At 35.4% G+C, this 27,181-nt stretch overlaps 1 protein-coding gene across 12 annotated transcripts in view; it reads left to right on the top strand.

The window, feature by feature from the left end:
* DGKB (diacylglycerol kinase beta) overlaps nt 1-27,181 on the top strand; it is a 776,793-nt gene that overhangs the window by 737,398 nt on the left and 12,214 nt on the right. For 11 of the 12 annotated variants that reach the window (XM_053897058.1, XM_019443494.2, XM_053897059.1 and 8 more), the window contains 2 exons: nt 1,381-1,501; nt 2,453-2,513. In XM_053897058.1, coding sequence (XP_053753033.1) covers nt 1,381-1,501; nt 2,453-2,513 — 182 coding nt within the window. Of the gene's footprint in view, nt 1-1,380; nt 1,502-2,452; nt 2,529-27,181 lie in introns of those variants that run through there. The other variant, XM_053897061.1, reaches the window with a different exon arrangement.

Here is a 27,181-nt window from a genome sequence, read left to right as displayed (position 1 = left end):
TCTGTGCTACAGTGGATCCGTAGTGCGGGAAGAGGGTTTCCCATGCAAAATGGAGTTCGTACAGAACACACTTGTTTTTCTGCACGTCCAACCTCAGTTATGACCAGCTTTTACGTTATTATCTTGTAAAATAATCCTGCCCTCCCACTCTGTGCTCCAATCTCCAGCTTGTTCTGCTACTAAAATAATATTAAACTATTCACATTTGACAGAAACATGAGAATGTTAAAATATAAAAGGACCATATATATGCACCTGGAATCTTGCCTCCCTCTCAGGGATCCAGGCACTCTGAGCTCAATAAGTAAGCTGTGTAGGGGCTGTGTGTCAGGGCTGGGCTTGGTGGGATTCTCCTGATGTGAGGGCACCCTCTGCCTCTGGCTGAGCCAAAGTCTTCAGATTGGAAAGGGACCTTGAAGCTTATACAGTCCAACCTCTTTCCCTATGTAAGAAGCATTTCTATAATTTTTAAGACTCTCTGTTTTATATGGTTGATTTATCAAGTGCACGGTGGTTATGCATCAGAGTAGTTGGGTTCAGATTTTGGCTCTGTCACTTCCTAGGTATGTTAATATGAATAAATTAGTTAACTTCTCTAGTGTTCAGCTTCTCTGTCTATGAATGGGAATAATCATATTTACCCACAATTTGTTTTAAGGGGAACCAAAGGAGTCCAGCGACAGGCACTTAGTAAACACTCAACAAGCAAGAGCTATTACTATTAGCCTCTTTCTACTGTCCTCTGTTAAAAAAAAATAATAATTGCACTGTGCTAATTATCTAGTGGTGTCCAAATAGTATTTTAGTAGCATATCGTCAGAAAAAAACATTTCAAGAAATTAATATTGTTTCTTGAACTTCTGCACAAAGTCACCCATCACTAAGGACAAGTCACTCAATGATTCAGAGACTCAATCTTCTTATCTCTAAATGAGAGACTCGAATTCCGTGATCTCTAGGGTCTTTTGTTCGAGTAATGTAACAAAATCATGTTTGACAGCATATCCTCATACTTTATTTATAGTGTTGAAATGTATATTTGCTGCCAAATGTATAAACGTTCCATATATACATGTGGAATAACATTAAGTTTGTTGATGTTAAAAACTACTGGTATATTCTTTGGCATTATTTGGCTCCAAATTGATTCTTCCCATTTTGTTTTAGACCAAGCTGACAGCAGATCTTTTCCCACAGCATCTCGGGGTTTAGTTAAACTGAGAGCTTTAGACGTAGGCCATCTTTTCATTACTTTCAGAATCCAAGACAAGCTTTCTTTGTCAAGTAGCTTTCATTTTTCATCTTCATAATATCTAAGGGCATTAAATTGTGCACATATGGATCTACACCGTAACTTACAAGGCTTCTGTTTTCTTTCAGATCTGAGTGATCAGCTGCTAGAGGTAGTTGGCTTGGAAGGAGCCATGGAGATGGGACAAATATACACGGGACTGAAGAGTGCTGGGCGGCGGCTGGCTCAGTGCTCCTCTGTGGTCATCAGGTAGCTGTTTCTCTGTAATTGAGACAAGGGGTTGAGATGATATAAATAAAAGTTAATTGAAAGTATGCAGGACTCTGATAACAACATTTGTCTTATTTGTGCCTCAAATTATCAATAATTAACACTGATATATTTGAAAATGATGGAAATTGGCAGATTTTACCAAGTTTTGGTTAACTGTTACTTATCAGGTTTATTGGAATTCGATACCCTCGTGTTCAGACCATGGATACAATTCTAACGTACAAATTTCGTCTCCACTAGCATGATTCCCATACAGTTTAGTTTGCAGAGGCATGGAAGTATCTACCAGGCATAATACCCAATGGAAACACTAGTGAAGCACCATTAACTTAAAGTCCTTCATGAACTAAAGTACACCATCATTTCTACAAAATTAAATAATCAATTATTGTAAAGTAAGATCTCATATATGTATTAAATTTAAACCTTTTTAAGAAACATTTTTCCAGAACTTTACCTTTAGGGAAAAAAAAAAAGTATTTTTGACCCTAAGGTGAAACCATGGGTCATAGCACAGGTATAATTGGTGTTATTTGTATAAAAATGTTGATATTGGAAAATCTGAGACATCAAACACCTTTCCTCCAGGTCTGAGATGTAGGTTTTCATGAAAACAAGGAGGCTTTATTTTCAGCTATAGGAATTCTGACTGTATCATTAACCATAAACCCTACATTTTTCTGTTGGTATCCATAATTTGTTTTATATCATCACATTTACCAGGAAGCTCTTCATATTCCTGTTACCAAGGTACCTTTTCAGGGTATTCATTAATAGTCAAGACTTAAAGTCTCCTTCAGAAGAGTTAAATTTAGAGCCAGCTATTGCCATACTTGCATTTTCTGGTCTCATCATCTTATATCTTACATATAGTCTATTATATAAAATATTTCATTGTTATACTTAAAATGAAATATTTTCCTCCAGGACTAGCAAGTCTCTGCCAATGCAGATCGATGGGGAACCATGGATGCAGACCCCATGTACGGTGAGTACCGAGTAGTTGAAATGCTATATCACTTCATATTTGCTTTTCAGATGTCATGTACTTCTATAACTAGCTAATCACATAATCCTATAACTGAATAATCACAATATTTAAGCTTTGGATCTATTACCAAGTACCTTTTTCTATTTATTATTGATGTGTCAGGACTATTGCATTCAGGTTTGTGGGATTATATGCCCTTGGCAGTGGTTTGACTTTTGAATGTTTGTATTAGTGTAAGTACAACCTTTAGATACCATAGATCGATTATATTTTAAACTCTGGAACTAAAGAAAATTGATAAAATTTTTCTTAATTTTTATTGTACTTATTTCAGAGCACCACGTGAGAAGATTATTTGTAGGGCCTTCAAACATAAATCTCCCTGAATTTTAACCCATCTGTTTTGTTATTTTTTTACCTCCATTTGGGGATTTGAGGGCATCCTTCTCTGTAGAACACTCTCCCTGTTGTTGTTTTCTCCATAATGAGATATTATTTAAGTTAGACATTTAGACCTCCCACAAAATTTCAGTTTACATTTTTTATAGTGAATATTTTATTATATTTCAAAAATATGTTAGGCAATGCCCTTGGTACTAAGAATAGAAACACGATCAGTGATATATATCATGATCAATAATACAACAGGATCAATAATATAATTATCTTCAAGGAACTCTTTGGATAAGACACTAAATGTTAAATATAAACAGATTAATCACAAACGTAACTTCAGATTACAAGAGTTATGACAACAAGTATGGTGAAATGATAAGGAGGAACAGGGTACAATATGGAGGATACTACTTTAGATTAGTCGACATAGGAGGCCTTTTTTGAAAGAAGAAATAAAAATTCAATATGTTAGACAAACAGTAAGGAGGGTTTTGATGACCGAAACTAGTTTGTAGAGATAGGGGGAGAACAGAAAGAGATAAAGTATAGAAGATGAACAGGGGACAGACCATGTAGAAAAAATGATAGCAAAGAGTTAGCATTTGATTCTGTGTCCATTGGGAACCTTTTGAAGGCTTTAAGCATCATCTGATTTACATGTTAAAAGGTCACCTTGGCCACTGGGTGGAGATTGGATTGGACTGAGTAGCAGCTGGGAGAGAGTCTATCAGAGTAGTCTGGGCTCAGGCATGGATAGTGACAGGGAAGTAGATGGATTTAAGCAACATTCGAGAGGTGGGACAAGAAGAATTTGCTAATGAGTTCCCTGGGGGCTAAGAGAAAGAGGGGCTAAGAGAAATGAATCCAGGTTAGCTCTTACATGTGATTGATGATGTATTTACTGTTTAGTTAAGATTGGGGGGGTAACCAGTTGGGAGTGGCAGAGGAGGTCTTAATCTTAGATTAGTATAGCATTGTGCTAAGTGCTGGTGTTATATTTAAGTATATTTTAAATTGAGATATAATTAATACACAACATTGTACTAGTATGTATTAAATATTCACCTAAACATTAAATAATGGATATCATCATTTTTCAGATGGAAAAAATGGAGGCTTTGGAAGGTTGAATAACTTATTCAAGGTCAGATACGTAGTAGAACTCAAACCCAGGCTCTTTGATTAAGGCCCCTTCTCTTAACCACTAGTTTAAACACATTTAGCTACAGATTCCAAACAGTCCAGCTTACCATGTAAAAGGGAAGTGTTAATTTTACCTTTCCAGTGGTTTTACTCTAAACTTATTATCTTTACTCTTTGTGTACAGCAGATAAATATGATCTTTTGTTTATTCCTGATATATTCTTTTTAGCCACTTTGAACCCCAAGTTTGTGCATCAGTTTATTCTCTAAAAATAATGTAAAAACAAAAAGCCTGTTTAAAAATCTCGGTAGATTGGCTACTTCCTATACTTTCTGCTCTCTTTGTACTTGGTTCCAAATATCCTTAAAAGACTTCCTGTTCTCCCTTTACCAGCATGTATGCACTTGCATCTTGTCTGGTACTCTTCACTCTTCCCACACTTCTAAGGTGACATTTATACTCACGGAGATGTTAAAGGTGTTGCCACAAGTGATGGTGGTAGTGATGTGCTAAGGTGCTGGTGATACAGTGGTGGTAGTGATGCGCTAAGGTGCTGGTGATGCATGGCTGGTGATGGTGGTCGGGATGAACTGGTGGACGTGCTACCACCGATGCTGGTGATGGTAGTTGTGGTGGTGGCGGTGACAGTGGTTGTGATGTGGGATGATAGTGGTGCTGGTAGTAACAGTCTTCTTGTCTTTAATGGAAGGCCAGTTTTCATCCGCTTGCTTCACAAGATAATAGATGAAAAACAGTGAAACACCAAATGCCTTCCACAAGGACTCTGTAATTTTTGGATTCTTTTCAGGGAGAAGGAATGTTTACTCCTTACTCCATGCCTAAAATCCAAAAGAGTTAATAGTCATAATAATAATATCTAACATTTACTAAGCTCTTAATTTATGCCATGTACAGTTTGAGACATTTGACCTGTACTGACCTGTACATTTAATTTTCACAAAAGCCCTATAATTAGTTTCATTTTATAGATAAAGTAACTGAAGCACAGGTCAAATTGTTTGCTTGATTCCACACAGATAAAAAGTGTTAGAGTAGAGCGGCACCTGGGTGGTTCAGTGGGATTAAGTGTCCGACTCTTGATTTTGGCTCAGGTCACGATCTCATAATTCATGAGCCCCAGGCTCCTGCTGAGCATACAGCCTGCGTGAGATTCTCTCTCCCTCTCTCTCTCTCTCTCTCTCTCTCTCTCTGCCCCTCTCCACTGCTCACATGCCCTCCCTCAAAATAAATGAACATTTTTTTTAAGTGGTAGAATAGTAATTAAAACCAGTGGTCTGGCTCCACTGTCCTCACTCTCCATGGTTATTTCCCATCATGGATCTCTATCCAAAAAGGCCCTACACCATCCTTGTGACTCCCCCTCCAGAGCATGAGGTAAATCACTTACTTTAAAAAGTCTATGTCTGGGGCACCTGGGTGGCTCAGTCGGTTAAGTGTCCGACTTCGGCTCAGGTCATGATCTCGCGGTTCATGAGTTCAAGCCCCGCATCAGGCGCTCTGTGCTGATGGCTCAGAGCCTGGAGCCTGTTTCAGATTCTGTGTCTCCCTCTCTCTCTGACCCTCCCCCCTTCATACTCTGTATCTCTCTGTCTCAAAAATAAATAAACGTTAAAAAAAATTTTTAAATAATAAATAAAATAAATAAATAGTCTATGTCTATGAAAATCTAAATAGTGTTTCAGAATAATTTTAGCTTATTTTACATAGCCTGAGCACTTCAAAAGATACTTTTGTTAACTTATATTTCAGTTACTAACTGAATATTTATTTTGCCTATTATCATGATCTATACAATTGTTAAATTAATAATAATTTTATATAACTTATATTTAATTTTCTCTCCTTTATTTTTTTTCAAAGTTTATTTATTTATTTTGAGAGACACAGAGACAGCATGAATGGGGGAGGGGCAGAAAGAGGGAGACAGAGAGAGAGAGAGAGAGAGAGAGAGAGAGAGAGAGAATGAATTCCAAGGAGGCTCTGCACTGTCAGCACAGAGTCCCATCTGAGTGTTGAACTCACGAACTTTGAGTTCATGACCTGAACCAAAACCAAGAGTTGGATGCTTAACTGACTGAGCCATCCAGGTGCCCCTAATTTTCTCTCCTTTAAACTCTCTTGTTCTTTAATTTTTTTAGATTTTTTTAGTGTTTATGTATTACTGAGACAGAGCATGAGCAGGGGAAGGGCAGAGAGAGAGGAAGACACAGAATCCGAAGCAGTCTCCAGGCTCTGAGCTGTCAGCAGAGTCGGACGCAGGGCTCAAACTCACGGACCCCAAGATAATGACCTGAGCCCAAGTCGGATGCTTAACCCAGGCACCCCAAATCTCTTATTCTTTTAGAATATTCCAGTCTTTAGCGGGCCAAGAGCTGTACTAGACTATGGCTCATTTTTGTCATTTCATATTCTGGCATATTCTACTTTTCCTAGAACCACATGGAGTTCTGAACTTTAAATTTCACTTTAAATGAAGAGACTATTTAAATAGTCTTCATAGCATTGGTATGGTTTAACTAAAGAGTCTTCTTTGTTTCAATTGAATAACAAAATGTTTTTCATACAGAACATAAAAATTGATAGAATGTAAAAACTCTTTGATGATTGAGCTGATATTTAATTTATGAAGGATTTGCTCTAGATATATAGAGCACAGCAGAAGCCTGGTTTTCTCTAAGTGGAATATATAAAATGGAAAGGCAGGTGATAAGTGGGTCTTGATTCTGATTTTAATGATTTTTTTTAAAAAATCAAAGTAATATAAGTTCTGCAGATAAGCGGTGGTGGTGGTTCTACAGCAAGGGGGATGTACATAATGCCATCAAACTGTATACTTTAAAAATGGTGAAAATGTGAAATTTTCTGTTACTTACATTTTACCACAATAAGGAGAGAATTAAAAAAAATAAGATAATATTTGCTTAGAAATTTCACCAGTCCAGAATTAAAGTATCAGGAAAAGCAAAACTAAGAACGCTTAAAACTAAAGCTTTTCCACTATATACTTAATAATTACATTTATGACCTTTTAAAATATCTCACTATAAAGTAGTCATTAGAAATGTGTCAAATACTCCTCAGTTCACAGTTTTATAATAGTCACTAACAGAGTATGGATTCTAGCCATATAACAATTGGCCATGTTCACAAGCCTATCAAACTGAAGAGACAGTTAGTTTCAGAAGACTTTGTATTGAAATAGTTCCAGAAGAGCCTTTCTTTAGGCAGGACTCCAGAGCTTATTTTCCCCCTTTTGTCTTCTTCCCCCCCAGTCCTTCTCCCTAAGCACATCAAACATACTGTTTGTGTTGTCAGTATGCTCCTATTGTGGAGAGAACAAACAGAATAGCTTGGGGAGGAGGAGAGAGCATAGTAAGATATGGGGGATCATAGATGAGGTCAGATTTCATTTTGTATCCATTCATAACAAGTGATGAGTGCCCGCTAAAGTTCTGTTAAGTTAGGAGTCATACCAAGCCACAAATTCAATATAGCTAAAATGGACTCATCATCTGTCTCCCTTCATTTCCTCCCCACAAACAAATACTGACTTCTTACATTCCAAAACACTTACTCCTCCTTTTACCATATTGAGTTAGTGAAACCATTATGTTGTACCTACTGTTTCCCAAGCTAGAACCATGAATGCACTCCTATATTTCTCTCCATACCCCCAAACTCAAATACCATGTCCACCTACCAATATGACATATTTCTGGGATCTTTTTCTTTTTTCCATCCCTACTACTCTTGTCCTAGATTTGGCCCACTTCATTTCTCTTTCATGCCTGGCACTAACCACATCAGTCTTTCCCCATCTCCATTTTGTCCCCCATTTTAACCCATCCTGTAACTTTCTACCAGAATGATCACTCTAAAATACTAATCTCACCATGATACTCTTCTGCTTAAAATCATGTAATTACTTTCTTTCTGATGAAATATAATTTGAATCAGGCTTCCTATTTCACCAGTATCATTTACCTTACTTCTTTTTAATCTCTTCATGTGCTTCCCTTGTGTCCCAAATAATTTTTTCTTCTTCTTTAGTTGAGTTACACAACTCAGCTTGAGAGTCATTTCATGCTGCCCCTCCTCCATGAAGCCTTTGTTGAGCATTGCCATTTCTTGCACCCCATCCCTGACCCCAGCTAGTTGGAAAGCCCGGCCTCAGTGCTTCATAGCTTTATCCAAGCACTAATGATATTATATCAAAATTATCAGCTTGTCTGTCTAGTTCCTTGATAGACATAAGCTTATTGAGGTCATACACCATGATTTTGATCATCTTTATACCCAGAGAGCATAGCACTGTGCCTTATACATAATTATGCTGCCAATGCCAAGTGCATTTTGAGTTTGTGAATTTCTTAAATACTTCTTGAGGTAGTATAACATTTTTAAAAAAAATGCTTTCTACTAAATCTTCTTTCACTGAACATAATGTAGGTTGGCTAGCAATTCATTCACATATTTTTCATATATAAATACATGTAAAAGTTATTTTGAGTTAACTTTATTCATTACATTCTCAAAGCAAAGAATTTTAATGTATCAAAGAAAAAATACATCCTTAACCTTCAGAATTTTAATTTCTTTCTGTTTCTTGGTATGGTACAGTTAAATTTCTTTGGGCCACTTCCCTTTGCATTATCAATTATGTTAATAATTCTGCTAATACTTTGAAATATTAATCATCATGTATTAGTTGTTACTTATGATACTTTTATGAAAATAATGCCAAAGAGGTTGTAATGCGGTATTATCCTGAGCGCTTTTCCTGTGATTAAAATGAAGGGAGTTCCTGGAACTTTCTTCTGTGTGGTGGCAAATGGGAAGGAAGTCATGAACAGATCATAAGCTAACTGGAGAAATGACCACAGATTAAATATAAAGACTTCTCAAAGGGGTAGCTGAAGTAAACGCAACTTCTAGAAAGCACTTACATGTCTTTTGATCTCTCTTTGCCTTTTTTATTTACCTCTCAGGACCCTGAACCCACTTCCCCAATGTCTACTTCCAAAGTTAGACACCATCAACACACAAGTCAGCCCTGACTTGGTACTCAGCCAATTTCTGCCAAACCTGGTTGTCTTGCTGCCTTAGGTTTGATCCCTGTTATTCCTGGGGCAGATACTTGGTCATCTAGTGACCTAAGAGCAATTGTCTCCTCCTTCCCCATTTCTAATGTGTAGGCTGTTCTATGAGATACTGTCTTCTGACTTGAATGCCAGTTTCTTTCCCTGGTACTAGTATCTCCTTGATTCAGACACTGGCTACATTCCTAGCCTTTGCTTTCACCCTCACTTGGGAAGACTGGATCTTTTTCTGATTGCTCTAGATGATGCAGTGATCTGGAGCTTATCTTAATTTTGACTTGTGTTTGCAAAGAGAATATATCCAGCCCAGCTTTAAAATGCAAAGTCTTTAAAAAAGAGGAGCAGTGTTCTGTGGTCTGTTAAATCTTTATTTATATGTTTGCTTAATTATTAAAAATAAGCATAACCTAAAGGTATTATTTATTCTGAAATGATTTGCTAAATACATATTCATCTCAGACTATTAAGATAGAAAATTAAAATTTTTAATTTGTAAAATTTAGTGCCATTTAGGTGAAGGCTGATTGAATTTTGGGATATTTGGATGTACCAGATAGATATGTTTGGAGGTATCCACTATTACAATGCCTAACATTTTTTGAGTGTTGACCATGAACCAGTTTCTGTTTATATTTATTACTTATTTAATCCTTACAAAAACCCTAACAAGTCAGTAAGGTTATTATAATCCCCATATCATACACTGAAAACAAACAAACAAATGAAAATAATCCAGATAAATTAAGCAGGTTTTCCAAGGCCACAAGGTAGGAAATAGAGCAGGTCGCTCTAATGCCTTTTTCCATTTTTTCATAATTATAATGCTTTGCTGTCTCACTCAGTTACTCTTCAGGCCCTTACTGTATCTCTAATATTAGTAATCAGTTACAACTCTATCATTTATAACAGAATTGAAATAGTTTTCAGCTTATTTACATTTTTCTCTTTTATATGTCATGGGGTTTTTTTGTTTGTTTGTTTTTGGGGTTTTTTGGGTTTTTTTTTTTTGGTTTTTTTTTCTTCCCAGTATAGCCAAACCCATCCATCACGTTGCTGCCAAAATTACTACTGAACAACAATAATCATTTTACTCCCAGATCTCAAAGTTCAATGCCTCCTTGTTTCACACAAAATAAGTTTAGAATCCTTGTGATGGCATTAAATAATTCTCCCAAAGCTGCCATGCTTCATAGGGATCACTTTCCAGGGGCTTTCTACTCATGCCTATTAATTTTGTGTCTAAAATCCCAATTTGCTATTTGGTGTTTTAGAAATAAACTAATTCTTCTGGCCTTCAAGCAGCCAACCAACAAATCTGTGGTTTCTTCCAGCAATCCTATAGGACCCATGGTTGGATTTCTTTCATTGAACCTATGGTTTATTATTTTGATATGCTTTATTTTCCCTTTTATTCATATTGCCTGAATTAATTATCCTATCCTGTTGGGATATATGTATTTTTGTAATTTACTACAAAATCTTTTTGAAAGGCAATGAGATATATAAATACATGTATACTAAAAATAAAATAAAATTCCTTCTTTCAAAGCCAAGCTTAGCAGCAATTTCCTCATGAAGCCTTTTTAACTCCCCATCTGTTTGAAATATTTGCCTTATCCTTTGTATTTCTGTGGCTCTCTGTTGATACCTTCTTGAAGCCATTGCAGTGCACAGTCTTGTATTTCGGCTATGTGTATATGTATCCAGCTCTTCTGACTTAATTGTAAGCATTTTAAGATTCATCCTCAATTCCCCTTCATATATCGCGTAGTGGCTTTTACATAATGTGGTTTCTGATGAGATATCTAGTCATTTGAATCATTGCTTCACAATGTGTAATGCATCATTTTCTCAGGCTGCTTTCAAGATTTTTTCTTTGTCCTCAGTTTCCAGTAATTTGATTCCGATGAGCCTGGGCATGGATTTCTTTGAGCTCATTCTGTTTTAGTTTTTCTGAGCTTCATGAGTCTTTAGCATTATGTCTTTGCCAAATTAGAAAGTTTTCAGCCATTATTTCTTCAGATATTAATTTAGATACCATACTCATTCTCTTCTCCTTTTAAAATTCTGATGACATGTATTAGATACTTGAAGTAGTATCTCACAGATCTCTGAGTCTCCATAATTTTTTTTTCTTTCCTCTTTGTTCTTTCTGTTGTTCGTACTAGATAATGTTTATTCATCTTTATTCAAGATCACTGACTTTTTCCTCTTTTTTTGTCTGTTGGATTCTTGAGCCCATCCAAGTAATTTTTTTTAATTGCAGTCATTGTATTTTTTAATTGTAAAATTTCTAATTTCTTTTTTTTAATTTCCTCTATTTTTCAGCCAATAGTTTCAAGATTTCCTTTCATTTTAGGAATATCTATCATTACTTTTTGGAGCATGGTTGCAGTAACTGCTCTAAAGCCCTTGTGTGGTAACTCTAACACTTGTGTCATCTTAGGATTTACATTATTGACTGTCTTTCCCTTTGTGAGTTTTTGAGATTTTCCTGGATCTTCATATGTTGAGAAATTTTGAATTGTATTTTGAACATTTTAGATACCATCTTATGAAACTCTTGTGTATTTTTTTTTAATTCTTATGAGGAATGTTGATTTGTCATTGTTGTGGTTATTTTAGCAAGTAATTGATCCAGTTAGTTTCAGGTCACAAATCCTGAGCTGCTTCCTGTGAGTTGGGTTTCCAATGTCAGTTCAACTTTCAAAGTCTTTGCAGTTTATTCAGAATCATTCTATATGTATAATATCCATAGGCTTGTGTGGAATCTGGATAGTAGTCTAACCCCTATTTTGGTTCTTTAAGTTGTCAGTATGCTTCTGATGGACAAAGCTATCCATACACAGCTCAAGGGTAAACATGGGAGATTGTATACAATGTTAAGGAATAGGTTTTTGTGTTCCTCCTCTATTCCAAGATCTCTGGCTAGGAAATGAGAGGAGGAAGAGAAAACAGGAAACCCATCGCTGGTTTAGTGACACGTTATGTTCTGATTTCCTTCTCCATTCTGCCTGCTTTCATTTGCTTTCAGCATCCTCAGAAAGCTGCTCTATGTATTCTATGTAGGATCTGTACTTGTTGTTAGGGTGAAGTTTGCTTATTCCTACTTGAGTAGAACTGAAAATGTCACCACTCTCCTTAAATGTTACTGTGTTTGGCTATTTTGAGATCTGTCTGCATTATCCCCATCAGGTTGAAGTATTAGTAGCCAGAAGTGCTTATCTGCCAACTTGGAGACTTCACAGCATAATTCCCCATTTCTCTATTTTTTAAAACAACAACAACAGCAACTACGTAAGACGAAGAAATTCACTAAACCTTGAATCTCAAATCTTACTCATTTTGAGAAAACCTCATGAATTATTTTTCCATTCTTGTGTCCTGCATATAAGTAGTTGAGAGCTTGTTTGAGTGAAAATAATAGATCAAAATGGCATAGTTTTTATACTCAACTGTAATGTTTTAGGTATTTCTCTAAGCCAGTAATGATGTGGATCACTACATGAGATGTGGTTTTTAGATTACTCTGTCTATAAGAAAACATATATTAAGACTATTCCAAGTAAGTTATGTGATTGTATGAGAGATTTTTCGACAATGGAGGTATGGTTAGTTCAGTGTCCAAGGTCACCAAGCAAAGAGTTATAAGACTGGGTCTGTCCCTAACTTGGTTTTCTACTCCCAAACTGGTCATCAGTTGATTAAGCTTGTTTGCCGAAGGGTAAAAAGTTCAGAGAGGAGGTAATACAGTGTCTCTGAAGCTTTCTGTAATGCATAGTGTTGTGTAAAGGAGCTCAAGTGTAAAACAGTGAGGCAGTGGGTCTTCTTGGCACTTGGACTTTCTCTAGCACCTTAACCACAGCAAACTCAGTGTAGGTCACTTATGCTGAAAAGCAAGATAAACTGTATTAAGAAAAGATTGTTTTAATGGCCCTTTCAGCCCACTCACAAAGTTGAATACCATGACAATCTTTTTCTAGTTGGAAATACCATTGAAATGAGCATTTCACATAATATCATATTAGAAAATATAATAGTAGTGGATGGATTGCTTTTCTCTATAGTTTATGTGTCTACATCTTTCTCGATTGCTAGATACAACAAATACGACTATAGGCAAATTGTGGATGAAGCTGTGTTTCCTGACAAGTTACTAAAGCCTAACTATAAACATACATGACAGTATTTATAATAAGAGTAGAAGAAGAGGGAAATAGCTAGAATTTTTTTTATATTTATGGTAGGTGGCTCCCCTTATACGTACTACCTAAATTAACTGATCTCAGACCTGGGAACTAAAAACAGACTTGAAACCAAATAGCTTTACCATTCTTTTATTACAGAATCTCAACCATTTTATTAAAACTTCTGTATATCAGCTTTTTATTTGAAACCTATTCTAGCTTAATATTTTAAAAGTTATTTTGAGCAAGCTAATATCTACAACTGAAATAGTAAACTTTTCTAGCACTTTAGCTGAAATTCCATGTAGTCTAGGGTTAAAAATGTTTTTCACTCTTTGAAAGCAATGTTTTATGGGATTTCAATAAGGAAAGAGGGAAAAAACTGTTTAGGAAGATTACCGTGCAAAATAAATGTATCCCAATGGATAGAAAACAAGGAAAGAGGCCAGAGGCCAGTGTTGGTTTTTTTTATTTGTTATATCAGTGACCTCTGGACTTTAGAGAATTACTTAATCTTCTTGAAACTATTTCCTTATTCCTAAAACCAGCTACCTACAAATCACAAGGGAGTATTGAAGAGTTGCAAAAAATTATTGTACATCACATTTTGCAACACTGAGAAAGTATTAGTTATTTTATGCTTTATATTAAGTATTGTTATATTTAATATCTAGTGTTCCCATTATCTAAGTCATACAGGAAAAAAAGTTAAACCAACATTATTTTAGGGTGACAAAATTTGGTATCTTTTTGAGATTTGGCCATAGTGTTACAGAAGATGTAGCTGTAACTTTTTTGTTTGTTTTCCCATAATCATTTACAGATAAACTAATATTGGAAAAGGACATCATTTCATCATAACATTTAATATTTTAATAATTATCTAAAGGGAAAATTATATTAAAACTCATCCAAATGGAATAGTGCTGTGAAAGTTATCTGCAAGTTTACCTCTCTTGACTCTCCCAAGATTCTTGCATTAAATTGATTAACTTTATTTTTTTTAACGTTTATTTATTTATTTTGAGAGACAGAGACAGCATGAGTGGGGAAGGGACAGAGGGAAAGGGAGACAGAGAATCCCAAGCAGGCTTCATACTGCACAGATCCCAACACAGAGCCCAACACGGGGCTCAATCTAATAAACCCAGAGACCATGACCTGTGCCGAAATCCAGAGTCGGATGCTTAACCCACTGAGCCACCCAGATGCCCCTAAACTGATTAAATAGCATTCAGTAATATTTAATATACCAGTGTTTTTTAGAAATTATTCTTGTTTTGAAAATTTAATAAAATATTATTTTCTCACTAAAAGTTATGCAGCTATTGTAACTTAACACTTGCTGACTTTGTAGACACACTATTTTTAAGGAATCTTAATCTGCTCTAATGGCTTACTTTAGAAAGGACTGGGCAAAGCAGACAAGGGGACATGTGTATTTTTAGTGATGGAAGAAAAAGAGTAACACATAAAATATTAGTAGGAAAATGCTTAACAGGTATATGTAGATAATGCATATTTTCTTGATGTGCCTGGAAATTGTATTTTGCCTAATATTTAAATAGAGAAGAGGGATAAAGGTTAAAGAAGGAAATTCCACCATTTTTTATTTAATGAGTCTAAATGTGGATACTTGGAAAACTAGAAAATTAACTAACATTGTTCTGCCATCTTGAAATATATTTGAGTAAGCAGACTGCTGTTCTAGTAGGTATATATTTTTTAAGGTGTGAGTGGTAGTAAGACTCCAAATGCAGTTAAATAAAACATAAACTAGAAGTATCTTTTACTTAAGACTTCAATGGTAAATTCTTTTGCATAAATTTGCATTTCTAAGCCTTTATTTTTTTCCAAAGACTGGCTTGCTAATGTTTAGTTGGGCGTTATTTTTTGTGTTCCCCTGTTACTTATGCATTAATTAATTTTGTTTACCTGTGCATAATTTTTCCTAATTTCACAACAGTTGTTGTTTTTGTAATTGACAATGCAATTTACTGCATGTGTGCATTCTGGCCCCCAAACAAGAATGTTAAGGTGTAAAGCACCAATCTCTTCATTTCAGATTGTTAAAAAAAAGGATTGGTTGTGACTAATTTCCAATTAATTTGCAGTGGTTACAGGGAACAAAACAATTGCACCTACTAATTAAATTTTAAAATATTCCAAAGTGTCATCTTTAGGTGTCTGTGGAATATATAATTTCCATTTTGGTTCATTGCTGGATCTGTAACACCCATGAGCTTGACAGCTCTATTAATTTAAAGGCTCAGTAATACCTATTAGTACAAAACATGAAAAAAAAATACCATTAATCATTTATTTTAATTTTGCAGCTCTGTCATTTTCTCAGTATGTTTTAAAATTATGATGACACCATAATGTGCACAAATCGACCTGGATGAAGGGGAAACGGATCACACTACTTAGGAGAGATACTGAAGTACATTATTAGAGCTTAATTAATGCCAAACTGATTAGATTTGATTGCATTTTGCACTAAAATATTTTAAAGAATTTTTTCTTACTATATTATATTTTAAAAGTTATCCCAAACCTTATGTTTACAATTAGACTTACCTTTTTTGTACTTTTTCTCTTGAACACATTCAACCTAAATACTGTGAAATAAACCTAAATCATTCGTATTCTTCATGTTGAAAATTAATATAGTTATCCGTTTAAATTTAGACAAGTTTATTTCATTTCAGTTGATAGTGTCTCTAATATTCATATTCTTTGATAATAACTCCTACCCAAATTGGACACAATGTCCAAAAACATAAAAGATCAAAAATTTAAATGAGACATCTACTAAGTATGTAATACCTTTTGCATTTCTACTGATGTGATCCAGGATTGTTAAACATGTTAAAAATGATCAAACTACATGCACTTAGACTGTTGTTATTAGGTTTCAAGAGGACCCATAGTTATTTTATTTATACTTATGTCTGTTCAAAATGAAGATACTCCTTTAAAATGGGTAGTTATTAGTGTCTCCTAGTTGATGGGCATCATCAAATTAATACATAGATTTGATTTCTTTTCTACCAGAACACTTAAAGGTCACCCTTCTGGTAGATCCAAACTATAGAATCACAGGGCCTAACTTTTCTCCCACATTTGCCTTGTGATCCTATCTTATCTAGCTATTCATTTCCTCTGACTTTATGTATTAAAATTAGAAAATATCCTAAGTCTTACCTCAGAAGGCAATATACTGCAATGTTGAAAGTTTTAAGAGTAGTAAGGCTTCTTATCCACTAACAAAGAATTGGGTCCAGTGTTGCATAGAGATATTCCCTGGATGGCTTTCTAATTTCAAACAAAAATTTGAATTAAAAAAGCTCATAATAAAAATACACTAAGAAGAATATAATAATATGTTTTTATTTTCTTGAATATTCAGAGCAGAGTTGCACATGTTTCATTTAAGAAGATTTGGGAAAATTTTTTTTTAAACTTTGAAGATCATTTTATCTTTTTTTTTTAATATTAAATTTATTGTCAAATTGGTTTCCATACAACGCCCAGTGCTCATCCCAACAGGTGCCCTCCTCAATGCCCATCACCCACTTTCCCCTCCCTCCCATCCCCATCAACCCTCAGTTTGTTCTCTGTATTTAAGAGTCTCTTAAGGTTTGCCTCCCTCCCTCTCTATAATTATTTCCCCCCCTTCACTCCCCACCATGGTCTTTTGTTAAGTTTCTCAAGATCTGCATATGAGTGAAAACATGATATCTGTTCTTCTCTGACTTATTTCACTCAGCATAATACTTTCCAGTTCCATACATGTTGCTGCAAATGGCATGATTTCATTCTTTCTCACTGCCAAGTAGTATTCCATTGTATATATAAACCACATCTTCTTTATCTATTCATCAGTTGATGGGCATTTAGGCTCTTTCCATAATTTGGCTATTGTTGAAAGTGCTGCTATAAACATTGGGGTACATGTGCCCCTATGAATCAGCACTCCTGTATCCTTTGATAAATTCCTAATAGTGCTGTTGCTGGATAGTAGGGTAGTTCTGTTTTTAATTTTTTGAGGAACCTCCACACCGTTTTCCAGAGCGGCTTTACCAGTTTGCATTCCCACCAATAGTGCAAGAAGGTTCCCATTTCTCCACATCCTCGCCAGAATATGTAGTTTCCTGATTTGTTCATTTCAGTCACTCTGACCGGTGTGAGGTACTATCTCATTGTGGTTTTGATTTGTATTTCCCTTATGATGAGTGACATTGAACATCTTTTCATGAGTCTGTTGGCCATCCGAATGTCTTCTTTGGAAAAGTGCCTATTCATGTCCTCTGCCCCTTTCTTCACCAGATTATTTGTTTTTCAGGTGTTGAATTTGGTAGGTTCTTTATGGATTTTGGATAGTAACCCTTTATCTGATGTATCATTTGTAAATATCTTTTCCTATTCAATTGGTTGCCTTTTGGTTTTGTTGATTGGTTCCTTTGTAGTGCAGGAGCTTTTTGTTTTGATGAGGTCCCAATAGTTCCATTTTGCTTTTAATTCCCTTGTCTTTGGAGATGTGTCAAGCAAGTAGTTGCTGTGGCTGAGGTCAAAGAAGTTGTTGCCTGCTTTCTCCTCTAGAGTTTTTACTGTTTCCTCTCTCACATTTAGGTCTTTGATCCAGAATTTTTTTTTAATTTTAATGTATTACATTGTTTTCTACACATGACAATTCCATGGGAAGAATTAGATAGATATTATTATCTTTTTTTTAATGTTTCATTTATTTTGAGAGAGAGACAGTGTGTGTGTGTGTGTGTGTGTGTGTGTGTGTGTGTGTGTGTATGAGCAGGGGAGGGGCAGAGAGAGAGGGAGACACAGAATCCAAAGTAGGCTCCAGGATCTGAGCTGTCAGGACACAGCCCGATGCGGGGTTTGAATTCATGAGCCGTGAGATCATGACCTGAGCCAAAGTCAGACGCTCAACCCACTGAGCCACACAGGTGCCCCATTAAATAGATACTATTAAAGACGATTTTCAAATCAGAAAATAAAATTAAGGAAAGAATACAACTATTTAAGTCAAGTCAAGAATGTCAGTAACTTATTTTTTTCATTTCTTCAACAAATGTTTACCTAATTCCTTCTCTATGAAGGTACTGATATTTTGCCTTAGAATTTTACAATGGAGAGGAAACACAATAAAACAAACAAGCGCATGGTTTCTGAATTCAGTATGGGTATACATTACTCAAAGAATCACACAAATACAGTACTTTAGTAATGATGCAAGGTCTCTGAGTGAACGGTTCATGGTACTTTGAGCTGTGATACTATGGCATTATGAGAGGGTATAATAGAGGGATTTGACCTCATTAAAGAAGGTCTAAGAAGACTTTCAAAGAAACTCAAAATAGGCCTGACAACTAAAGGATGGGGAACATAACTAAACATATAAGGAGGGAAGAGTGTCCTTTACAGAGGGAACTGCAGAAGGTGGGAGGAGTCTGAAAGAGGACATGATGAATGTGGAACAGAAGGAAAGGAGGTGTGAGGCGAGGCAGGAGATTCAGTGGGAATCAGAGCTGCAGGACCTTGACACCCAAAGGAAGGATGATTAGCTTTAGCTTAAGAGTCAAGTGGAACTATAAGTAGAGTTTAAGCAGGAGAGTGATGTGATCAAATTTGCATGGTGATAAGATCATTCTGGATGGGAAATGGATTGGAAAGGAAGGCCATAACCAGTTGGGAGACTTCTGTAATTGTTCAGGCTTTATAATGGTGGAAGCAGAAAGACAAAAGTCAAGAGATACAGAAAATATTTGAGGGATAAAATTAGTAATCAGATAAGAAAAGATGCCAAAGATGATCCAGATTTCTGGCTTGAACAACTGAATAAATGATGGAACAATTTGTTATAATAGGAGAGTCTGGAAAATAATCAGGTTACTTCCTCTCTACTCCAGTTTAACTCAACTAAATGATGGTCTCTTACCAATGTCCTAGGCACATTGTTGGGAATGTCAATTATCATTTTACCATGCAACAATTTTTTATGAATGTCAAAATGTTTGTTGGATTACTATACAATGCTTTAACATCAATAAGAAACTCTCTCAGATCAGTTCCCTGATCCTCCCGGTAGCAAAGGGTATATATATAGCTGAGTCTAGGAGTTGGGTGATTAAAAAAATTTGTTCTCACATATTGTTAGTATGAGATTATTGGTCTCCCTTAGTTTAAAAAAAAAACTTTCTGTGGATTGGTAAATTTCTCACATGGATTTTTTTCTGGTATTTTCTTTGGGTGGAAGTGGAGCCTGGAATGTGGCTGGAATCCTATCAGGTGCTTCTGGTCTCTTCAGAGAGAAGGCAAATGTCTGTAATATGCCATCTCATAATGTCACCTAAGGAATCCCAAAAGCATTGTTCCAGATAGAAGAGGGGATAGAGAAGAACAAAATGTGATTTCTACTGGGCTAAACTAAAATAATAGGTAATGTTTATTAAGCACATAATATGACATGCATAGCCTCATTTGGTACTTGTAGTGCTGTTAGAAAGTAGATGCACTGTTATTCTCCTTTAGAAAGTAGAGACTGAGGCTCAAAATGTGATATCCTTTTGCCAGTGGCTAAGTTGGCACTCAAACTCTTGCCTCTTTTCCCAAGTCCATGATTTTAACTCCTAAGCTATGTAAAAAGACCACATAAGAAAGGACATACAAAATATTATTCATTAAGAAAAGTATAGTTACAAGTTGTGAATATAATGAATATTCCTGGTTGTAGTAAAAGAGGGGAATTTTTTGTGTTGTTCTGTTTTTACTTTTATATATTTTTTATTTGTTTGTTTTTTTTGTTTTTTGTTTTTCGTTTTTTCCATATGACCAAAGATTTGAGAGGCCCTGGGGAAAGAAAACCAGTTAGTAGGTTAATGTTGTGGGTATAATTTCTCTATAGAGACATGGAAATATTATAAAAAGGTTTTTTAAAATGTTGTTGACCTTCCCTGGCAACCAACTTATAACCATAAAATATTTTGGAAAGGAGAGCCAAATTTATATCTTAAAAGAGATTTCAAATCCACATATAAGTATTTCCTTTCCAGTGTAGCCAGAGCCTGTCACTTTCAAGAAAAAGTTTCTCTTTCCTCATTACCATATATATTTAAAATTTCTGTGAATTTCAACAGTGGGTAAACCTCCTAAACCCATTTTTTGAACTTTTTATTGTAAATTTTCACAATAATTTATCTGAATTTGATATTAGATCAAAGACTTTAACATTAACCTTGGAAATTACTACCATCCCAGAAAATAATGACTGGAATCATAAAGAAGCTGGCACAGGGATTTTAGAAAATTGTTATGTTTCCATTGCTTTGCTTTTTGGCAGTTATGGATCTGAAAAATTTAGCATGCTCTTTATTCCTGCTGTCATATGTCTCAGCTACATGCATGAATTCAAAATGGTTTCCATTATTGGAAAGACACCATCTTATTCCAGAACCAAGCTAGGTAACTTTTAATGTTCCAGATAATTGCTAAATGAGGCTCTCCCCACAGATACTTTAGCATTTATTTTGCTCTGAGAACTCCATTCATTTCCAAGGTAGCTAAATAAATCCAGTGATAATAAACTCTTAAAGAAAAGAGGCAGGAAAAGAACATTTTGACTAGATACAGGGAGAAATTTTAAAAGGAAAATACTACCTGCTGAGGTGTTTTCTAAGAACCACAATATTATTAAGGCCACCCTAGTAGAAAGCACTAAAGAGATTGTACATTTGAGCTAAACATTATCGTTGATACTTTACAAAAATTGGGAAAGTTCATATGTATTCTAATTCAGAACTTATAGAATGATTTCTGAGTGGTGGCACTCAGAATATCAAAGACATGCCCTATGAAATTATGTCCATTTTTATCCATCTTCTAGGCATGGACCCATTAAATCATAATTTTACATTAAAATCTCTTTCACTTTGTGCCTCATAATTCTAGATGTAATTATATTTGACTGTAATTACATCAGGGGTCAGCAAGTTATGGCCTTTAGGCCAAATCTGGACAACTGCCTATTTTTGTAGAGTGAAAGAGTTAATTTTTTTTTTACTTTTTTAAATAGTTGTAAAAATCAAAAGAAGAATAATATTTAATAATATTAAAATTATTATATAAAATTCCAATTTTAGTTTTCAGACATAAGGTTTTCGTGGAGCACAATCACAGCTGTTTTTTTCACATGTGGTCAATGGATATTTAAGTGTGACAATGGCAGAGATGAGTAGTTACAGAGACCCCACAGCCCACAAAACCTGAAATATTTACCATCTAGCAGAAACTGCTTTACAGGAAATACTTGCCAACCCTCAAGTTACATAAGCAACTACTTAAACATCCTACCGTATAAAACTCTAAAATATAATTATTTTTAGATTTAGAATTAGTATAACAATTTAGGAGTTTACATCACTTATATAGAAACCATTGTGATAATCTGGGCCATGACTAGCCTAGATAGATATGATTAATTGGAAGGCCTTGCCGAGGAATCGGCCACATTGAAGATTGACTGGTGGGAATGTTTATATCACGGTGCTTCGTTGTACTTTTCCTGTCACCCCTCAGGCTACTAGTACTCATATTCCTTCATAGGATATCATTCTCCTGCTTCACCTTTAAATGTCAGCATTCCACAGTTCCATGGTCTAATATCTGATATTTGTATTTGCCACACATCCTTCAGTAATCTATTCTTGATGAATGACATTATTATAGGTTCATGACACCCAAATCTGTCTCAAGAGCTGTTCTCCCTTCTGAACATCAGACCTACACATCCAAAAGACACTGAACCTCACCTTAGGAATGTCACATTCAACACAGAGTTCGCCAACTTCTTAGTTCCCACCGTTGCCAAACATGCAACTCTTCCTATTAAAAAGCATCACCATACATGTAGCAAACAAAGCGAAAAGCACAGGAGTCATACTAAAACCTTACCCTTTTCCAGTACTCCACATGTTCATCCATGTCCTATAGGTTGTGGCTCCTTGATACCTCTTGAGTTTGCCCCCTGCTCCATTCCCATTGCTACTGCCACAATTAAAATCCATTTCATTTCTTTTCCACATTATTATATTAACCTCCCATTTCATCTCCCTGCCCCTGGTATGGCATCCAGCCTCTAATCTATGCTTCCAGAGTGATATTGTTAAGACTTGCATTTAATTGTATCGTGTCTTTACACCATGATCTAAATGGCATTGTTTTGTGTCCCCTTTGCACCCTGAGAATATCTCCATAGCACAATGCATATCACATTCTGCCACTGCATATGCTATCATCAATAGAATATAAGCACCTTAATTATGTTTAAAAAAAAATGTCTATTCAACTTGGAAGTCCAAGCATTAAGCTGAAGTAAGCTTGTACCTAGTAAATTAACAATAGAGCTAATTAAAGTTGGATAAGTTAGGTTATTTCTTAGCCATAGGTTTTGGGGGTTAGTATAAGAAGGTAAAGGCCAGTCCACCAGTCAGTCAACAGATTCTTCTTGGTCTTACCGGTCAGAAGAGAAGTGGCGTGACAACAGTAAATAGATAGGACTTCTCAAAGTTAACTGTGCATAAGAATCACATGGGGGAATCTTGTTAAAAGTAGAACCTGATTCAGAAATTCCTAGGGGCACCTGGATGGCTCAGCCCGTTAAGCATCTGATGGCAGCTCAGGTTGTGATCTCATAGCTTGTGAGTTCAAGCCCCCCAGTGGGCTCTGTGGTGACAACTCAGACCCTGGAGCCAGTTTCAGAATCTGTGTCACCCTCCCCCACTAATGCTCCATCTTTCTCTCTCTCTCTCTCAAAAAAATAATGCTAATTTTTTTTAATTTAATAAAAAAGAAAGTCTGGTCTGGGACTGAGGAGTCTGCGTTTCTAACAATGATGTCAGTTCTCCTAGTTTGTAGACCACATTTGAAAACCAGAACACTAGGGATTTTTGTTATTGTTAATTTTGTAAATGTTCATACCAAAATAATATATGCACATTGAAGAAAGCAGAATGTATAGACTTGCAAGAAAACAGGAAGCCTCTGTCCTATCATTTGTATGTCACCAGGTCTGTTCTTTGAATTATTTGGGATTTTTTTCTTATCATTTACTCTACATCTATAAAAAAAAAAATGCTTTGCTCTTTATTTCACCTATTAGTTTTAGGTGTATTCTATTTACTTTATGCATAGAAAAGTGGTTTTTAACACTCTTACATCACTCCATTTAACTCTCTTACTAGTAGTGAATATGTACTGAGTGATTTTTATGTACCAGGTAACATTCTAAGTTTTTTGTGTGCATTGATTCATTTACTCCTAACAAGAAACCAATGAAACAGACACTATTTCAGGCAGTTTGATTTTGAACTGTTAGGCTCTTCTGCTTGAGGGAAAAAAAATGATTTTATTTAAACCAAAACAAATATATAATCATTGAGATTATGAAAATGTTGTCAATTGCAGAACCAAGTACTGATACAATTATATTTTCTTTCCTACAAATGTTTTAGAATCTCTTTTTTTCTCTCTTTGAAAATCTCAATTATAATATTTCTCCTTTTTTAAAATAGATATCAATTGATCTATTATCCCCACTCTTTTTCTTTTTTTTCTTTTTTTCCTTTTTTTAATTAATTAATTTATTTTTTTAATATATGAAATTTATTGTCAAATTGGTTTCCATACAACACCCAGTTCTCATCCCAAAAGGTGCCCTCCTCAATACCCATCACCCACCCTCCCCTCCCTCCCACCCCCCATCAACCCTCAGTTTGTTCTCAGTTTTTAACAGTCTCTTATGCTTTGGCTCTCTCCCACTCTAACCTCTTTTTTTTTTTTTTTCCTTCCCCTCCCCCCTGGGTTTCTGTTAAGTTTCTCAGGATCCACATAAGAGTGAAACCATATGGTATCTGTCTTTCTCTGTGTGGCTTATTTCACTTAGCATCACACTCTCCAGTTCCATCCACGTTGCTACAAAAGGCCATATTTCATTCTTTCTCATTGCCACGTACTATTCCATTGTGTATATAAACCACAATTTCTTTATCTATTCATCAGTTGATGGACATTTAGGCTCTTTGCATAATTTGGCTATTGTTGAGCCCACTCTTTTTCTTTATATGGCACAAGCCCTTCTCTAGGTGTTTCTTTCTAGGTTGTTTGTTTGTTTGCAAATCTGTCATACTATGTCTCAGTTGAATCTCCTGGGTTTTTTTGTTTGTTTGTTTGTTTTTGTTGTTGTTGTTGTTATTGTTTTTAATAGACTTGATTTTTTAGAGGACTTTTAAGTTCACCCCCTGCCTACACATGTGCATAACCTCCTTCACCAAAATGTTACAATTGTTACAATCACTGAACCTATACTGACAGGTAAATCACCCAGAGTCCATAGTTTATATTAGGGTTCCCTCTTACTGTTGCACAGTTTACGGGTTTGGACACATGGACAATAACATGTGTCTATCAATATTATATCATACAGAATATTTTCACTGCCTAAAAGTTCTGTTTATTCCATCTTTTCATCCCTCTTCCCCATAATGCCTGGTAACCACTTATTTTTTTCTACTTCTCTGTAGTTTTGCCTTTTCCAGAATGTAATAGGTTGGAATCATACAGTATGTAGTCTTTCCAGATTGGCTTCTTTCACTTAGTAATATATATTTGAGGTTCCTCTATGTCTTTTCATGTCTTGACAGCTCATTTCTTTCTTAGCATTGAATACTGTTCCATTGTCTGGAACTACTATAATTGATGTATCCATTCACCTACTGAAGGACATATTGGTTGCTTCCAAGTTTTGGCAATTATGTATAAAGCTGCTATAAACATCCATGTGCAAGTTTTTGTGCAGACATGTTTTCAAATCATTTGATTGATATCAAGGAGTGTGAACTCTGGGCTCTATGATAAGAGTATGTTTAGTTTTACAAGAAACTACCAAACTGTCTTCCAAAGTGGCTGTACCATTTTGACTTCCCACCTGTAATGTATGAGAGTTCCTGTTGATATACATCCTTGCCAGCATCTGGTGCTGGCAGTGTGATCCTCTGTGTTTTGAACCTCTTTCTTAGGCCATGCATTTGTTTTGCTACAGAATACCCTCAAATATGTTTTAAAGGGCATATAAAAGGTAAACTCAATCATTTCATGACTGAAAATGTTTCTGTTGTACCCTTATATTTAATCAATATATTAAGTATAGAATTCTATAGTAAAATTAACTTTTTCTCTTGGGTTTGGAGGTGTAGCTCCATTTTCTTCTAACACTAATGTTTTTGAAAAACCTGATGCCATGCTGACTTGTATTTTTTGGTAAGTCACCTGTTTTTCCTCTGAAAGGGCATTTGGAATATTTTTATCCCTGTGCTTTGAAATTTCACAATAATACATGATTTGAGATGGGCAGGACAGGAATCTAAGTTTCATTAGCAGGAAAAAGAGGGAAGGTTCTCCAGGCCAATAGCTGGCACAAAGGCACAGATGCAGGAATTAAGGAGGAATACTTCGGAGGCTAGAGAGTCATCTCCCAAACCCAGTTCTTGGACTCACCAGCATGAGCTGTGTAACACCACTTAAAGAACCCAAACTTTTGTCATATATTGAAAACTAAGGATATTGACACAGATGTCCAAGAGTTGCTGGAGGATAAAATTAGATAATATAAAAATTATGGAAAAAGTTATGCATTTATTTCAGCAGATCTGAGAACTCCTTGAAGAGAGAATAAATTCACCTCTGTTTTTGTTTTTTATGTGTTGAGGTATAATTGAGATATATTATATTAGTTTCAGGTGTACAACATAATGATTTGACATTTGTATATACTGCAAAATGGTCACCATGATATCTAGTTATGTCTGTCTCTCCTTACAAAGTTAATACAGTGTTGTTGACTGTGTTCCCCATGCTGCACATTACATTTCTATGAATTATTTATTTTATAACTGAAGGTCTTGTACTTCTTAATCCCCTTCACAAATTTTGCTCTCCACCTAAGCACTCTCCAATCTGACAACCACCAATCTATTCTCTGTATATATGAGTCCTGGATTTTTTTTTGTTTTGTTTGTTTTGGTTTTTTATATTCTACATATAGGTGAAATCATGTGGTCTTTGTCTTTCTCTAACTTATTTCACTTAGCATAACACCCTCAAGTTACATCCATTTTGTCACAAAAGGCAAGATTTCATTTTTTCTTTAACCTGAGCAGTATCCCATTGTGTGTGTGTATAATAATATATATATATATGTATATATGTGCATATATATGTATATGCACATATATACATATATATCACATATTTTTTATCCATCCATTTGCCAATGGACACTTAAGTTGTTCCCCTATCTTGGCTATTATAAATGAACATAGGGCCACATATGTCTTTTCAGTTTAGTGTTTTTATTTTTCTCAGATAGATATCCAGTAATGGAATTGCTGGATCATATGGTAGTTGTAGTTTTAATTTTTTTGAGGAAACTCCATCCTGTTTTTCAGAGTGACTGCATCGATTTTCCTATCACCAACAGTACATGAGGGTTCCTTTTCTCCACATCCTCACCAACATTTGTTATTTTTTGTCTTTTAATAATAGTCATTCTGACAGGTGTAAGGTGTTTTCTCATTGTGGTTTTGATTCCTATTTACTTGATAATTATTGAGCATCGTTTCATCAGCCTGTTGACCATCTGTATGTCTTTGGAAAAATGTCTACTCACATCCTCTGCTCATTTTTTTAAAGTGTTTATTATTTATTTTTGAGAGAGAGAGAGAGAGGCGGAGTGAGAACGGGGGA

Source organism: Panthera pardus, unplaced genomic scaffold (genome assembly GCF_024362965.1).
Source record: "Panthera pardus isolate Hobbes unplaced genomic scaffold, ASM2436296v1 HiC_scaffold_8, whole genome shotgun sequence".
NCBI classification, from domain to species: domain Eukaryota; kingdom Metazoa; phylum Chordata; class Mammalia; order Carnivora; family Felidae; genus Panthera; species Panthera pardus.
The sequence above is the reverse complement of the archived record's forward strand: the minus strand, read 5'-3'. Positions and strand labels throughout refer to the sequence as shown.